This window comes from Siniperca chuatsi, linkage group LG13, assembly GCF_020085105.1.
Source record: "Siniperca chuatsi isolate FFG_IHB_CAS linkage group LG13, ASM2008510v1, whole genome shotgun sequence".
NCBI lineage: Eukaryota > Metazoa > Chordata > Actinopteri > Centrarchiformes > Sinipercidae > Siniperca > Siniperca chuatsi.
This window is the reverse complement of record NC_058054.1, coordinates 9,860,481-9,876,648: the sequence shown is the minus strand read 5'-3', so window position 1 is coordinate 9,876,648 and position 16,168 is coordinate 9,860,481. Positions and strand designations below refer to the sequence as shown.

The window sequence follows — 16,168 nt, the reverse complement described above, 5'->3', positions numbered from 1 at the left end:
TCACTTAAATCTTTGTTTACGGTTTTTCCTACTTAGTGAGAGGCAGCCCTGTAGTTGTAGATATGGAAAAACAGCTGGTTTCAACAGTGAACCTGCTCCGTCCTGTAGTTAGACACCGGGACGTCCAGATCTCCTGAAAGAATCTTAAAATGTTTATTTTAGTTTATTTTAAAAGTATTGTGGGTTTCTGGAAAAAATTTACCCAAGTAAAGAATTAGCCCACTCATCCACTCCTGCAGCGTATATTTTTAAAAGTCAATACTTTTTATTTTAATGTCAAATAAAAAAATCTTCTTGTAGCTGCCGTTACAAACTCTTATGCCTTAAAGAGACAGTTCACCCCAAAATCAAGAATACATATTTTTCCTCTTACCTGTAGTGCTGTTTATCCATTTTTGGTGTGAGTTACAGAGTTTTTGAGCTATAAGAGACATTGGTGTTAAGTTTTTCAAATGTAAGCCAAGTGCCATAGACTCATTATATAAAAAAAATCTCAGACATCTCTACAGCCGATATCACCAAAACTCAGCAACTCACACCAAAACAATCTAGATGGATAAACAGCACTATTGGTAAGAGGGGGAAATATGTATTTTTGATTTGGGGTGAACTGTCCCTTTAAATAATTTGATGACATCCTGCAAAATGGGACGTCTCAGAGTTTGGGTTCACACAAAGATCAGACTAAACAAAAAAAAGTTAGCAAGTGTTTAAGCTTCATTTTTTATTTTACTCCCTTCTTCTGCAGACTTTGACAGTTTAATGATCATGAAAACGTGACCGGTGGAAGTTCCTCCAACTCATTTTATTGTGTTTTGTTCTACGAATGCAATCTGACTTGTAGAATTTAACTTGGGCAGAAAAGCTATGAAAGAGAATGAAAAAATCCTTTACAGCGACTTGATTGTACAAAACAATCGCATACAGTGTACAGTCTTTGGCTGACTCAGTAACAGAAATTCAGTTTTAAGTCTTTTTAAACTCCCATCTTGAAAATATATAAATATCACATAAATATGACATAAAATAAATGTATCCTAGAATCCTGTATGTACACATTTACATTTCTTTTTCTCAATGTATCAGTGTTTTTCTACCTATAATCCCACTGAGTTTGTGCCAGTAACACATGATTAACAGTATTCATTCAGAATATTAATATATTGAATCATTAAAGTAACTGCAATAGTTTTTTTCCCCCCATTTCTAGGTGAGAAACATGCTCTCTCCCTGTGAACTACAGATACAATTAAAGATTGCGTATGGGATGGAATGTAATGAGATGCTTACTCACATGTATGACTCAGTGTATAACATACTGTATACACAGTATGCTCATTGTACATGCTATTCACAGGACTAACACTAATTTGGCTGTAGACACACGTGCACTCGCTCTCAAAGTACAGTGTTCCTGTCATGAAAATGTTTGCAGGGTGACCTTGTGGTTGTCCCAGAACAACTCTCATCCCCTCGCCCTCACTCACTCAGCTGCTGTGGAGAACGTTGACTGAATGTCTTTAACGTAGGCCAGTAAGAGCAGCCGCTGATTCAGTTTTCTGTGTCCGATGAGTCCGAGATGTCCGCCAGTCGCTCCTGCCTCTTGCGTACGTTCCAGTGCAAACACTGAGCCAGGCTTTCAAACCAGTCGTACACCAGGTCATGGCAACAGATGGAGGGCACTGGGTAACAAGACGTAGTAATCTTGATACTGTTGAGAGAAAAGCAGAAAGCAAATTAATCCTAAAGTGAGGAAAATGAGAAATCTGTATAGTGAAATAGCAGCTGATAGTGACAGTTAATGAACGTTACCAGTCTCCATATTGGATCTCCTGTCTCTTCCTGCCATCAAATGACACCCAGGCGGTGTTCCTGGCATCAGGGGACAAGGTGATCTGTTTTGGTTGAGAAGAGGACAGACTGTCAGTTTCCAAGCTACAGAAGTAGACAAGAGTCTACAGCCATGCAAGAAGCTCTGCGAGACTGTACTGTACTTTGCTTTGAGCTAAATGCTAACATGCGCACAATGACACTGTGATGTTTAGCAGGTATAATGTTTACCATGTTCACCAACTTACTGTAGCATGTTGCATGCTAACATTTGCTAATTAGCACTAAGCACAAAGAACAGCTGAGGCTGGGAACATCATTAGTTTTACAAGTATTGGGGCATAAACCAGAGTGTTGGATAATGATGATGATGGCGCTAGATGAAAAGTTAAGGGATCACCAAAGTGATGAGAATTCATCTTGGCAATCCATCCAAGATGAATATCCAGATATTTCAATCTGGATACACTTGATATTTCAAGTGGCAGACTGACCTACAGACCGACCAAGAGACATTGCCTAGAGCCATGTCGCTAGCATGGCTAAAAAGTGGCTGGGTAAATATGTAAGATAGAAAATGTATGTGCCTTAGTACGGTAATTTGTTGGTAAACTGAAAATAAGTCCTCAGCTCAGGTACAGAATGAGCCAGAGCCTTGAACACTACTGTACCTCAAAAAAGGGAGAACTCAAAAATGTATTTTGTGCAGTATAACAGTTATAATACCATAAATCCTAAAAAAAGAAAAAACGCGAGTTGAATTTCTTTGCTAATTGCTGGTTAGTGCAAACGCTTTATTTTTAAATGTTAGAATGAGTGATTTTGATTAAATATCACTATTTTATGCTTAGATTTGGTTGTTTTTTCTGACGAAAGCATTCGTCTCAGATGCTTCGTTCAAAGGCCGTCAGAAATTTGAAAATGCAACGATCATTTCTGTTTTCACAGCTTCTGGCTATGATAAACGGTGTAATTTTGGCGATTTTTTAAAAAGAAAATGTGCATTTCAAACCGGTTAACAGGGTTGATGGAAACTTCATACCACAAACATGACATAAAAGACAAGGAGGCATAAAAATGCCCCTGATAACTAGGAGCCCCTTTTATGGATTTGAATTAGTTTAGGTACTGTTGTCTATGGTACAGGAGGAGAATAAAAAACACTGAACCTACTTTATAGAAATGACTTTGTCAACAAAAAATAAATATATTTATATGATGTGCATACACAAACGGGTGATATATATTACAGTAAAAATCTGAGTAAATGAGTGGAGAAACAACAAATGCAGATGTCTATATAAAGGGCATGAGAAGTCACTAAATGGCTCGAATTTGAAAATGATGTGAATGACATGCCGTTGCCTTAACAGTCACAAAACACCAAATGAGGGAATATAATTTGTAAAAACTGTGTTCATCTGTCCAGTAGAGGTCAGACACTTGGCTTTACTAACACTATCTGTAAACAGTACGTGTGCACCAAGCGCAGTCCCGCCTCCTCCCCTTCATTCTTACCATGAGCTCCACCCCAGCAGGGACGACGATGGGCCTGAAGGAGAGCGAGTGTGGGCAGATGGGGGTGACCATGATGGCGGGAACGTTGGGGTGGATCATGGAGGCTCCCGCTGCGGCTGCATACGCTGTGCTGCCTGTAGGTGTGGACACAATCACACCTGGAGGACAGAGAGAGGAAATTTACCACATTTACAATATTAATTTACCAGATCTGCTTCAATTGTAGATATTGTTCTCCCTGTCCATGGTATCTGTTGTGACCCCACTGTGAAAAACTGACTGTACTTTGCTTCAGTTTGAGAAGAAACGAGTCAGCAAGTGAGGACAAAAGAGTGACATCACAGGACAGAAACAAGTGTATGACTGCCCTTACCGTCTCCCTGCACTGAGGTGATAAGTCGCCCATCGAGGTACAAGTCCACATTGGACAGGTAGGAGGACGGGCCTCGGTCCACCACCACCTCATTCAACACCTGTGTACACACACACACACACACACACACACACACACACACACACCAAAGTTAATATTAGAAGGCACTCAGAGAGCACATAATGCCACCAAGACTGCACAATCTTCCAATTTGACATTTCAATAGTTTTTCATCTGAATCTGTATCAAAATAGTGATCATGTTGATTGTGAAGAAAATCTAAATCCTCTTTGGGAACATTCAGGCTTTGTATAAGCAAAATCAGACTTTTAAATGAATCATGTTACTGTAGTGCCATCTATAGGCCAAAAGCTATAAATGTTTTGATGTGTTTATGTGAATCTACAGTACATATATGTGCAATATATGTGAATTTGACAATAACAGGACATTGGAATGGCATATTAAAACAAATGAATAGCTCTTTTACAGAGTCAATCAAAACTGTTCTTAACCAAATATAGTGAATATTGGATTAAAAATTTAGATTGAAATGTGGTGAAAAATCTGTTCATGTAGGAATGGGCTGACTTTACTGATCTTGAACCAATAAATTAATCTAAAAAGGATTGTAAAGATTGTGCCCAATATAAAGTGCTCTAAAAACGGCCACATGGTGGCTCTATCCACAACAAAAACCCATCAGCTTGTTCTTGGCCCATGGCCACCAAATGCACCAAAATGTAAAAAATATCTGTTAAGTGATTTCTGAGACATCCAGCTAAAAACAAGCAAACTACTCAAAACACAACACAGACACAAATGTAATTCCTTTTCACAGACAGTAAATATGAAACAACATTTAATCGATGCACTCAATAAAAACAATAAATCAGCCAGCAACAGACCCAGGGTCACCAGGAAACTACAAGCAGAGAAATATACAAATCATGTTCCACACAGGACTGCAGCACTGATGTCTGGCAGATGTACTGACGTCAGTTGAGCACAGAGCAAACATCCTGCTGGATACAGCAGACGTGATGTAATGTGAGGTCAAACTCAGGTTCAGAGACCAGAACAATCAGTCAATGTCTTTCAACGATGAGACGAAAAAAACCCTGGTGAGAAGGGAAAGAGGAGAGGGCAGCACTGAAAATGACACACTGCAGCAGTGTGTGTGTGTGTGTGTGTGTGTGTGTGTGTGTGTGTGTGTGTGTGTGTGTGTGTGCGCGCGCGCGCGCGTGGTCTGCTACCTTTGGGAACACATTTCAGACTAAAGACCAGTTAATTGGGGATGGCTTGTCCAATTAGGGACAAAAGCCTTGTCCCCAATTGGGAAAAAGCAGATTTTTGGGTCAGTGGTTAGGGTTAGGATTAGGCAAGTAGTGGTCTATGTAATGTTTGTGTGTGTGTGTGTATGTATGACTGCAGCAGTGAGGCATGTTGTTTAGTTGCAGTGTGTCAGACTGAGAGCGTCAGAGCTCATTAAATATCCATTTGCCGTGGACTGCACTGTTGACGCCACGGTCTCCATGACAACTGGCTCTAAAAGAACTTCACAACATCCAACTTTTTTTTATCCCAGCAGCTTTATTATGACTGTCGCCATGGCAACCCGGCTCGCTCACTGAGCTGTACACATGTACAGACACACAAACACACCCAAGATGAATCAGAAACAAGGGACAGACACACACACACACAAACACACACACACACTAAGCCTCCATCATCTTTATGGGCTTGCAGCATCATTTTAGGGGTATTAGGAATTAATAAAGAGGATAAAATGCAATCACACAAGCCCTTTTCAACCAAATATTTCCAAGAACAATGGAACCAGACGAACTAAACTAGGAATTAAAAGTCCTCCTTTAAACATTCCTGTTTGTGTTTCCACTGCATCTGAAAAACCATGAAAATTAGTCCAATAAAACAACAATATTTGAGATGCAAAGTTATCCTGTTGTTGTTTGCATTTACTGTTGTGTGACTCTGATGTCTGCGTGGACCTAATGAATGAATGAATGTAAAGGAGATAGGCAGAGGTGGAAAAGGAGACTGAAAACTCGGTCTCCACATAAACAATCTGCTGAGTGACTGAGTGCTTATTTATCTCTCTTCAGTACGTCGTTGTTATGAAACAACCAGCAAATGAACGTTTGTTTCTCTCGTTTGCTCACTTTGTTCTCTCCATTGTGCTGCCTCTCTCTCTCTCACTCGCTTGTGCTCTCATACACGTTCTCTCTCTTTATCTTGCTTTCTTTTTAGACTGGTCGAGAAGCTGACAACATAACTTTGTTTTTAAGGTCAATAAACTTTATTAGAAATGTCTGACTCTCGTTATAATATTGACTCTAGTCTCACCCAGTACTTCCTTATTGTGTGAATAAAGCTGTACACAAGTTGTAGCAGTTGAGAGTTTGGTGTTTGAACCAATCAGCAATGTTCAGCAGCACAAACTCCACCCCACTAGTTTCTGGGCACATCAGGAAGAACTGCTTCAGAGCAGGGACTTTTCTGGCACCTGGAATTACTGCAGATAAAGTAAATGTAGTCTCTGGGTCCTCGGGTTGAAATGCAGATAAGGTTCCCATGTACCTGAAGTGGTTTCTGGGATCCTGGAAAAGTTCCTGCAGTGAAAAGGGGCTGCATTCTGCATCTTTACCCTGCTCTGTGTATTTTTTAGCTCAAGAAGCACTCTCAACTATTATACAAATTATTAGTAAATGACCACTATGACACTTTTACAACAAAGAGGTCTCAAGGACTTTTAAACTAAAACATTAGACCAACAGAAAACACACTAGAAGCTCATATATGCCCATGTTGGCACTTCTTCTTGTGCATCTTTGTCCTCACCTGTAGCTGCAGGGTGACCTTGCCCGCCTCGCTGTTGGTGTGTCCGTGAGGAAGGAGTCCGTTGTGTTCCTGCTGCTGCTGCGGTTCTCGGCTGTACGGCTGCTGGCCTGCTCTCTGAAGCATGTCCTTCACTACCTTCACCTTCAGACGACTGCGCAGAGTGATGGCTGCGTTGCCTAAAAACCAACATATAGACATACGTGAAAACATGAGCACGTGGCATACACATACACAAAATCTACTTATTGTACTGATATGCATCAACCTATTTTTACTTTTAACTAAAAGTGAACATGATTTATTTCTACGTTTGACCTTTCAGGAGACCACCATTTCATATAAAGCTCCACTCTACCTTCAAACACTTTTGCCACTTCGGTCTTGTATGATTCAAATTTGAAGGGCGTCAGGAAACCCAGAGAACCGAGGTGAAATGCCATAACCGGAGGGACGCTGCCCTACAGAAAAGAAAAACAGTCCGAACGTAAAAATCAAGTCTGACTTCTTCACCCCTGTCAAGTCATGACCCAAAAACTCATCTGTTTACTAAACTACATATAGTACACAATACTGTATACATTTGATATTAAAAGATTTTATGTTTTATAATCTTTTTCAAAATCTATTGTGGTATATCTAATACACGTGCATTAATGAGAGAGCTTATTATGAGCAATTATACAGTAAACTAAATATTCAGTATAATAACAGTACATAGTAGCCACAGACAAAAATGTAGTTCTTAATTTTTCCAAAAAGAGAATTAGCCACAGCTGTTTTATGTAATTTGTTTTATCCGATCATCAAATGATGTTCAGCAATCTGACAATGTGACATAAGGTGGCAACTTCAAAAGGCAATCAAATTAGTTTCACAGAATTTCCTGACTTGAAAAATCTTATTTCCTTTTCTTTCTTTTTTTTTTGCAGTGATCACAATAGGATTACGATGTCATTTAAAAACAGAAAATAGGTAAAAGTAAGTCAACCTAGAGATTGAAACCTTTGTAAAGTAAAGATAAAATACAATGATACGACATCAAAAAAAAAACTGTGTTAATCACAGATTTGTAAATTTGATAGTATTAGTCCCAAAGGTTAGAAAAGATAAGATATAAGAAATTATTTTTATTTGATTTGATTTAAAGGAATAAATCCTGAGGCTAATGTTGCCTTTTAAAGTAATTTTCTGTAGTATGAAATGTTTAAGCCGTGTGATTTCAGCTTGCCTGTAGCGATCAACCGATAAAAGTGCGATTACCTGGAAGAGAGAGGAGGCGTAGAGCAGAGTCCCATCCCCACCCAGACAGATGATCAGGTCTATGCAGTCAGAGATATCATCATAACCTGCAGTCGGACAAAAACACTGCTAAATTCCCTCTGTTGTTTTCATTTTAACAGCATTATACTATGCTGGAAAATTCTTGATAACAATGTCTTCTCTCCAGCAGCAACTACGTTTTCAGCAAGAAAAAAAGCTTCATGCTACCTTTTGGAGATGAATTCAAACTGGACAAATATGGTTATCTAACAAACCAAAGGCAACAACATAAGACCCTAGTAAAATATTTTGTGATCTAAACTAATTTTAGCTGTAAAAGTAGAAATTAACAAAGTAGTCAAGTACAAGAAAGGACATACTGGTTTCTTCAGTTTCCTTTTTGTGAGAGCTCATGAAGTATTGTGTTGTTTAATCTACTGAACAGTCGAACTATCATTAAACACCACAACATTAAAGTACTGCTTACATATTGACAGGTCCTCAGAAGGAGTTCCTTTACTTTTCACATTTAACAGCTGAAACGTCTTCACTTTAAGGTAATTGTGTATACAGAACTTTTATCTTTAATGGCATATTTTTTATATTTGTATTATACAAATGTGTGCCATTAGTTTAGTATTAATGTTTGTGTCATTATCGCGTGATGGGTGGTAGGACACGCAGGAGTCTAACCTTCTCTGAAGGTGCAGAGCTGATTGCGGATGGAGCCGAATGCCTCGTCCCTTGACAGCGTAGCATCATCTGCTACCCTGCGTTCCACGTACACCATCATCTGTTTCTCCTGATACACAAAGACATGCTTGAGTGACGACAGCCAAAACACACACACAGATGTCTCTCAAAAGTACTCTTTCTAAAATGAAGTTGAGCATATGCCAAGCATGTGTAGTTTAATATGACGGTTTTTGTATGGAATGCAAATACATGGGTTCTTGTTGCACAAAGCACAGCTTGTTTTGGAAACATGTGGCCAAAAGGAGTGGTAACTGCGTGAGATCAGATCATTTCCTGGATTCTTTTTGTTAAGACTTGTTGCTTTTTAGTACCACAAACGTTTCAGTGTACACTCTGTTCTTGGACATATTATTCTCAGCAGGAACATGGGTTTAGTTTACTAGCGGCCAAGGAAACTAACTGAAATCAATGGACTATTTGATCTCAAAATACAAACAAAAGAGTCACCCCACTGATAAAACTAAACACAAAATTGTAACATGGTGTTAGTCTCAAATTGACTGACAGGTATTTTAATACAAACAGTAGACTAACTTTGGAAAACAATATTTTTTGAACGATTATTGAGAAACACACAAAATGCAGATTTTCCATCTGTAAAGTCTTTTGCAATGATATGCCTGTCCTAGAAAAAAAATTCTCAGATTTGAGACAAAAACAGAGCGGCAGGTGGAGCAGCTCTGAGGGCTGCAGGTGGAGGTGGTGATGGTGTTGATACAGCGGATATCTCACTAGAATACTGAGTTTAATGCAGTTAAAGAATATCAAGAGTGCAGCTGCGGCCTGTAGTGATATTACAATTATTTGAATGTTAAGTTCAAATTCAATCTCAACACAAACCCAGGGTTTCTGCATTAAATTTAAGACTTTTTAAGACCCTTTTAATACCACATAGAATGCAATTTAATACCTGTTTCACGGTCATACTGGGCAAATTATGAAAGTATGATGGAAAACCCTTAGGGACAATATGGCCTAGAATTATTTATTCTTACCACATTTTTGTCAGCAGTATATAACAATAATTCCTTATGATATAATTAATTAAATGAACATGACCTGGATAAGCAGCAGAAAAGGGAGGAATGGATTAACCAATTAAAAATTATTAATTCATTTAAGTTTTTGCAAAAATCAACGCTTCCCCATTCTGAGAAGATGAGCTTCCTAGCTGCTGTAGCGAGCAGTAGTGACAGTGTTTGCTACAGGTCTGATAGTTCCGACTGAAACTCCACAAAAAGGATTAACAGCCTCCTGTGTACACAATCCACTGTCACAACAATCCCACTTTTAGTTTCTAGGTGTTTTAATGTCTCCCGACAGCCCGCAATCAGATACAAAAATATTTTCTAACTAACATTACTGTCTACAGCAGACAAGAGAAAATATTTAACACTTTTGTTAATTAAATTTCTTTCGAAAAATCTGTTTTTAAATCAGTTTATTAATTTTTAGTCAACTATGTTGCTCTAGATGTCAGATAAAAGGTTAATTTACTTTTTTTTCCCCATCATCACAATCGTCTTTGTGGCTTCTGTAAATCTCGATCATTTGCTCCAGCTGTGGATTTCTCCGAGTGGAATAATCTGGTAATCATTACACCTCGTCTGAGATCAGTAGTATAGTTTGTACACCCTCACATCAACATGAAAACATGTCTGGAACAAAAAATATCTTGTGAGCAGCACAGCAATTCTGAGACTTTGGAACTACAATTGTGTACCGTGCGTGAACACACCTCAGATTCAGATCAAAAAATTATGGATGGGGTCTATTGTTCAGTGGAAATTGCAAATGATGTGTCATTAATGTGTGCAGTAACCAAAATCAAGAGCATCTCAAAACATCTGAAAGAATCAGAAAATGTTTTCTGTCTTGTTTCAGATGCCAAACCCCGCCTCCTCAATTACACATTATCATAAAACATTAATCTCGAAAAAAAAAATTAGGGGTGTGCCATATCATATTGTTCACGATATATCACAATAATTTTTAATATGATAAAAAAAAATTCATATTGTGATAATGGCAATGTTTCGACTTGTTGACGTAATACCATTACGCAGAGCAACAACGAGCATGGCTGAAAGCGAAAGTAACATTGCTACCGGCTCCACGCTGGAGGAGTTAGTTCCAAAAAGAGAAGCAACTTGTGTGGAAGTGGTTTGGTTACAAAAGATCAGATGTTCTACAACAGTGCCCAAACAGTAATATGTAAGAAGTGCAACAAGATTGTAACAACAAAAGGGGCCTCAAGCAGAAGCACCAGGTTGAGTATGAGGAGAGCCAAAAATCCAGCTATTTTGAGTTCTAAACCAAAAATATGTTTTCAGGATTTTGTCATATTATCAAGAATATCATTATCACAGAATTTTTTTTTAGGGTCATATCGCCCACCCCTAACATATATGATAAACTATAGATTATCAAATCCTGTGATCCTGTACCTCCACTAGAAACCTGCAGAGCTCTTTGAAAGGCTCGACGAGGCTCTCATCTCTGATTTTCCTGATGACAAGCACGTTGACAGGAGGTTTATTCCAGGTGAGCCGCTGGCTGGCTGGGTCCTGGATGTGCCTGGGACACGGAAACAGACACACAAGTGAGTAAAACAAACACACTAGTGCACATATTTTACACACACACACAATCAGTGCCTGTCAATAATACCTTAGAAACACAGAAACAGACCAAATACGTTATGTACAATATCTTTAAAAAGAGTTGACTGTTACATAATCACATTGTCTTGCAACTTTAAGTTCAGTTTGTTGGATCCTGACAAGTTCCAAATAAAGTCAAATGCCACCATGATACTACATCTTACCTCGTCTTCTCAATAAAATAAAGATGAATCTACATTGTACCAACAGCTGCAGTCATTCATTAACTGTTATGACACTATAATATATGTAGGAGTGACGTCAAAACTCCAAACATCAGAATATAAAAACCCTCTTTCTTTCTCCTCTTTACCATTTGTCTCTCTCCTCCTTAGCGTGGCGGATGACAGGCATTGCGCAGATAATTTCGTATGTGTTTGCAGATCAAGTCCAAAGAAACGCTCTTGAGACCAGGTGACAATAAGCATCTGTAGTCTGTTCTGTTACATCCCATTTCATGTAAGATCCAATCACAGCATTCTCATATTATCTTATCTCACACGGTTACACAAGCTTCTCTGTGTCAATGTCCCCTACAAACAGTTTGTACGCACAAAGTTCGACTCATTCAGCACCCTCATGCTTACATGACTGAAGTTGGGTTGGGAAGAATACAGGCTTTGGGTCCGAAGTGAGTGGCTGGATACGGTCCATGTAGAAAGTGGGCTCTCCTGTGAGGAGGGAAAAAAGAGGAAGACAAGTCAAGACACTGTCACCTCATGTCCGGGGCAACAGAGTTGAGCCAGTGGCAGGGCGGACCAGCTGGCAACCAGCAGTGCAAACCTCTTAGGAGAGCTTTCTGCTGTGTCGCTCGCTGAGCCAGAGGGCTCCAAGTGCTCGTGTTGGCCTGGCAACCTCCGCCGCTCGATCTCCCAGAGCAGCTGTTCATGACCACCCCCCCGTCTCTGTGACCTTGTCCCCTTCCGCCGTCTCCTTGGTGACTTGGACGGGTGATCCCTGTGCTTGGAGGGCCTGGCTGACTCTGACAGCTGACCAGGCGGGCCTGAGGGTCGCGCCATGCCTCTGTCCGGCACTGCCAGGGGCCCCGATGATGGACTGGCCTCTGAATTCTCCATTCTGCAGGGAAGCAACATAGAAACATCTGTTAAAGATATTTAAAGAAAACAATCTATGAGAATCTACGAATAATTGAAAATACTTTAGAGCTGAAACAATTAGTGAATTACTTGAGTAATCAGCTGCCAGAAAATTAAGTGCCAACTATCGATTAATCATTTTAAATCGTTTATGAAGCTAAATTACATTCTCTGGTTCAAATATGAGGATTTGCTGATTTTCTATGTTTTATATCACCATACATTTTGTATTTTGAACAGTTGGTCAGACAAAACAAGCACTTTAAAGACATCATGACATCTACACCTTGGGCTCTGGAAAATTAAACTGGGCATTTTCACTATTTTATGACATTTTGTAGACAAAGTGATCAGAACAGAATTACGGTAAAATTCATTGTTTCTTTCCTGTAAGTTATTGTTTAACAGTGACCTTGGTCCCAAAATTAGTGAGATAACCGTCTTTGTATAACACACGACTCGTTGATAATTAAAAGTTAGCTAACGGACAAAAACAAGAGGTAACTGATTGTCAGTCACAATTCTCAAAAACCGTTTGTCTGTTGACAGCGAATGTTACCTAGCAATTAAGCTAGCTAACTAGCTAACCGGTCTGAACCTCTGAACAAAATGAAGCCTTACTGTGTCAGAAAGAAGAAAACATGCTCATATCGCTACTACTTCATAGAGGCTGAAGTGTGTTTAGACGATACCAAAACGTGTATTTAAAGACAGACAGCGCCGTCAAACTCTAAAGGCTGAAATATTACAAGACAGTGCATGCCCGTCGGGGGGAAGTGACGTTATTAAGGGACCGGTTCAGCAGCATCACTGAGATCTGACCTCTGCGCATGTCTCTGCGCAGGACGGGTGTTCAGTTAAAGGAACAGCGCCATGTTTGTTGACCACACGGTAACTGCAGAAATCTACAGTTTTTTAAAGGTTTTTAATTATAAACAGTTAATTTTAATCAGTTAATGAATTGACCGATTAGAAAGGCTGCTATATTTTTTTTAAACTCTGTTAATTGGTTTTTGAACATACCAATATTAAAAAGCCACATAATGCACAGACAGAGGCAGATTCTAGATTAAGCATGCAACAGAGAGATTAAACAATAAATAAATAGAAAAATATGACGATAATTATAATAATATTAATACTATATAACAAATATTCTATATGTTGCTGTACTATACTATATTATATAATTCCCGCTAAAACCAAAGTCTTTCTTTTTGCACTATTATTTAAAATACTCATATTACATTATATTGCACATACTGTAGCATACATACTTTGTGTGTATAGGTATAATATATGTATATAAGTAACTATATATTGTTTATATTGTTATTCTATCAATCTAATTATAAATATTTGTATACATGTTCTGTGTGTGTAGCATGAAGGGGGCTACAACTTTGATTTCATTAGCTGCTTTTCTACTAATCACTCCACTATGTCACTTCACTTGAGACAGTATGGCACTATTAGTAGTACAACGCTGTCAGTGTGTACTGTAATTTTGAGGTTATTGTACTCTTGTATAGTTTCTATATCGTATATAGTGTTCTATATTAATAATAAAGCTGACGTAAAGTACAAGTACCCCAAAATTGTACTTAAAGAAGCTATATGTAAGAATGTAGGTTTGAAACATTCAAAAGTTAACAAAAATTATCAACAGACTGCAAAGAAATCACTTATTACATTATGTCATGCTACGTCTTGTGTTGCAGAGATCTACTGAAGTTAGTATGCTAACCAGTTAGCCTCGGCCCATCCTGTCACGTAATACCAATTGTACCTCAAGATGCGATAGTGAGTCACTATAGCGTCCAGTCTGCCCTCAGTCCAACAACACAGAGGTGGTTTTCTTGCCGGGTTTGGCTCCTGGTACCCTGGGGCTGACCCCACCGTAACCCCTGCTCAGGCCTCTGGAGGTGGGTGCTGACTGATGCCCGACCTCCCTCTCGCTCCTCCGCTTCACACCTCTCCTGAACCTGCCATGTCTCCGTTGTCCCCAGAGTCAAGAGTCCTGGTCAGAGCCACTGTAAATCATCTCGGTACTGTATTCCCTTTCGTCAAACTGGCCTCCATCAGTCTCGGGGGCTGTGTTCGGTCCCAGTCCAGCCATCTTCACTGGGAGGCTGCTAAGCCCGGTTCCCTTGCCCGCTCAACCAGCTCCAGTTCTGGTGCCCATTCCAGCACCGCTCCCCACCAGCATTCCCCACTGGGTCCCCACCCCTACCCCAGGCCATAAAACCTCCCCCTCCTGCGTTAGCAGTGTAAACACCAACACTCCACAGTGGTCCGAATTCCCAGTCCGGGCAGAGTCAGCGAGCAATTGGACCGCTAGCTGCTCGGCTAACTGAGCTAACTAGCCAGTGGCAGCTACAGTTAGCAGCAGTTAGCAGTTACTCTCGTGATGTGCTGCCCCCTATTTGTTTGGAGTATGAATCTTACATATTGCACCTTTAAGTACAGACCTTGAGTAAATGTTACTTTCCACCACTGGTCTCAAATCCATACTACATACAAATTCTATACAGTATGTACTACATACTAATCATCCTAGTATACTGTTTTAGCAGTTAGTATTAAAAAAAAATCAACATATCTTATACTAACATTTTATACTGACAAGAAATTACACATTATGTCAGATGTGAATCAAGCTGCAACTTTGGAAAGCTACTGCCTATTAACCTTCACAAAGAGACATCAAAAAGATTTAATACTGATTTTTTTGTTTTCCAAGATTTTTTTGGAGCCGTTTCACCAACATGCACAATTTATTTGAATGACTGCCAGCTGTGAGCAGCTCCTCCACTTCCTTTGTGCATTGCATTGTGGGATAATAGTGTGCATCAACAGCACACTTAAAAATCAACCATATTTAGTTTGCATGCTTCCTGGTTTGAGAATACTTTATTTTGTCCCTTTTCCACTGTGGACAGACTACATACTCAAAACCTGGATTTGGGACACGACAATGCTGTTAGCATAATTGAGAAAGGTCGAGCATATTTAGTTAAAGTTTTCAAGGGAATTATGACACACATACTCTGAGCTTTTCCAATTTAAGTGCTGCATCATTTCATTCAACCAGAGGGCTTTTGCAATTCAGTAGCACTAGTGTTACACAATCTGTAACAACATATTTGTCTCCAGTTTGTCTCCAGTTAGGTGGCTGTTCTCACTTGAAATACCAAATAAAGATATCTGATTTCAGTAGATGCCTTTGGTCTGAATAATTCATCCATTCACATAACTGTCTCGGCCCTGTTTGTCTTCATTAACAAAACAAAGACTTTAAATATGTGCACATGTAGAAGAGCAGGAGTATGTGGAGTTTTGATTAAAAGCCTTTATTAGTTACAAGGCTTGTTCATGAAACAGTTCAAACACAGCCCAGTTTTGACGCTGACAGCTACATTTTGACTAAGAGGAAAGAGTAAACAGTCTAAACGCCTTGTTTAGACAAGCATTGCTTAATGTTTGAACTATTACAGTATTCTAATGGGCTTTAAGACACATTTGCATTGAAGTTGAATACCATGAATGAAAACTAAACAGAACTGGAGTAGACTACACTGAGTTGGTTCTCTCTTTATAGTCATATCCTGAAACCACACCTTGTTTGCACTTTGGCCCACAGTTAACGTCTACATGCTCTTTTGTACTGTGGGAAATGCTCTGCTATCCAATTGGACTGCATAAAAAGTCTTACATGAAATAAAACATTGTGTACTTAGTGCATTGCTTGGTTGTTTGAACACCACTCCATGTAAGAAAAAAAATCCTGTACAGATTATTAATTA

At 39.3% G+C, this 16,168-nt stretch overlaps 1 protein-coding gene across 1 annotated transcript; it reads right to left on the bottom strand.

Moving 5' to 3' along the window:
- Positions 1 to 784: 784 nt before the first annotated feature.
- Positions 785 to 13,163, bottom strand: nadkb (NAD kinase b). The gene is made up of 12 exons (XM_044221046.1): positions 12,984 to 13,163; positions 12,049 to 12,342; positions 11,853 to 11,936; positions 11,050 to 11,179; positions 8,540 to 8,648; positions 7,847 to 7,932; positions 6,942 to 7,044; positions 6,587 to 6,762; positions 3,722 to 3,821; positions 3,349 to 3,506; positions 1,813 to 1,895; positions 785 to 1,711 (listed from the first exon to the last, which is right to left on the bottom strand). The coding sequence occupies exons 2-12, from the start codon at positions 12,339 to 12,341 to the stop codon at positions 1,552 to 1,554; spliced, it is 1,482 nt and encodes a 493-aa protein (XP_044076981.1). The 5' UTR covers position 12,342; positions 12,984 to 13,163; the 3' UTR covers positions 785 to 1,551.
- Positions 13,164 to 16,168: the final 3,005 nt, after the last annotated feature.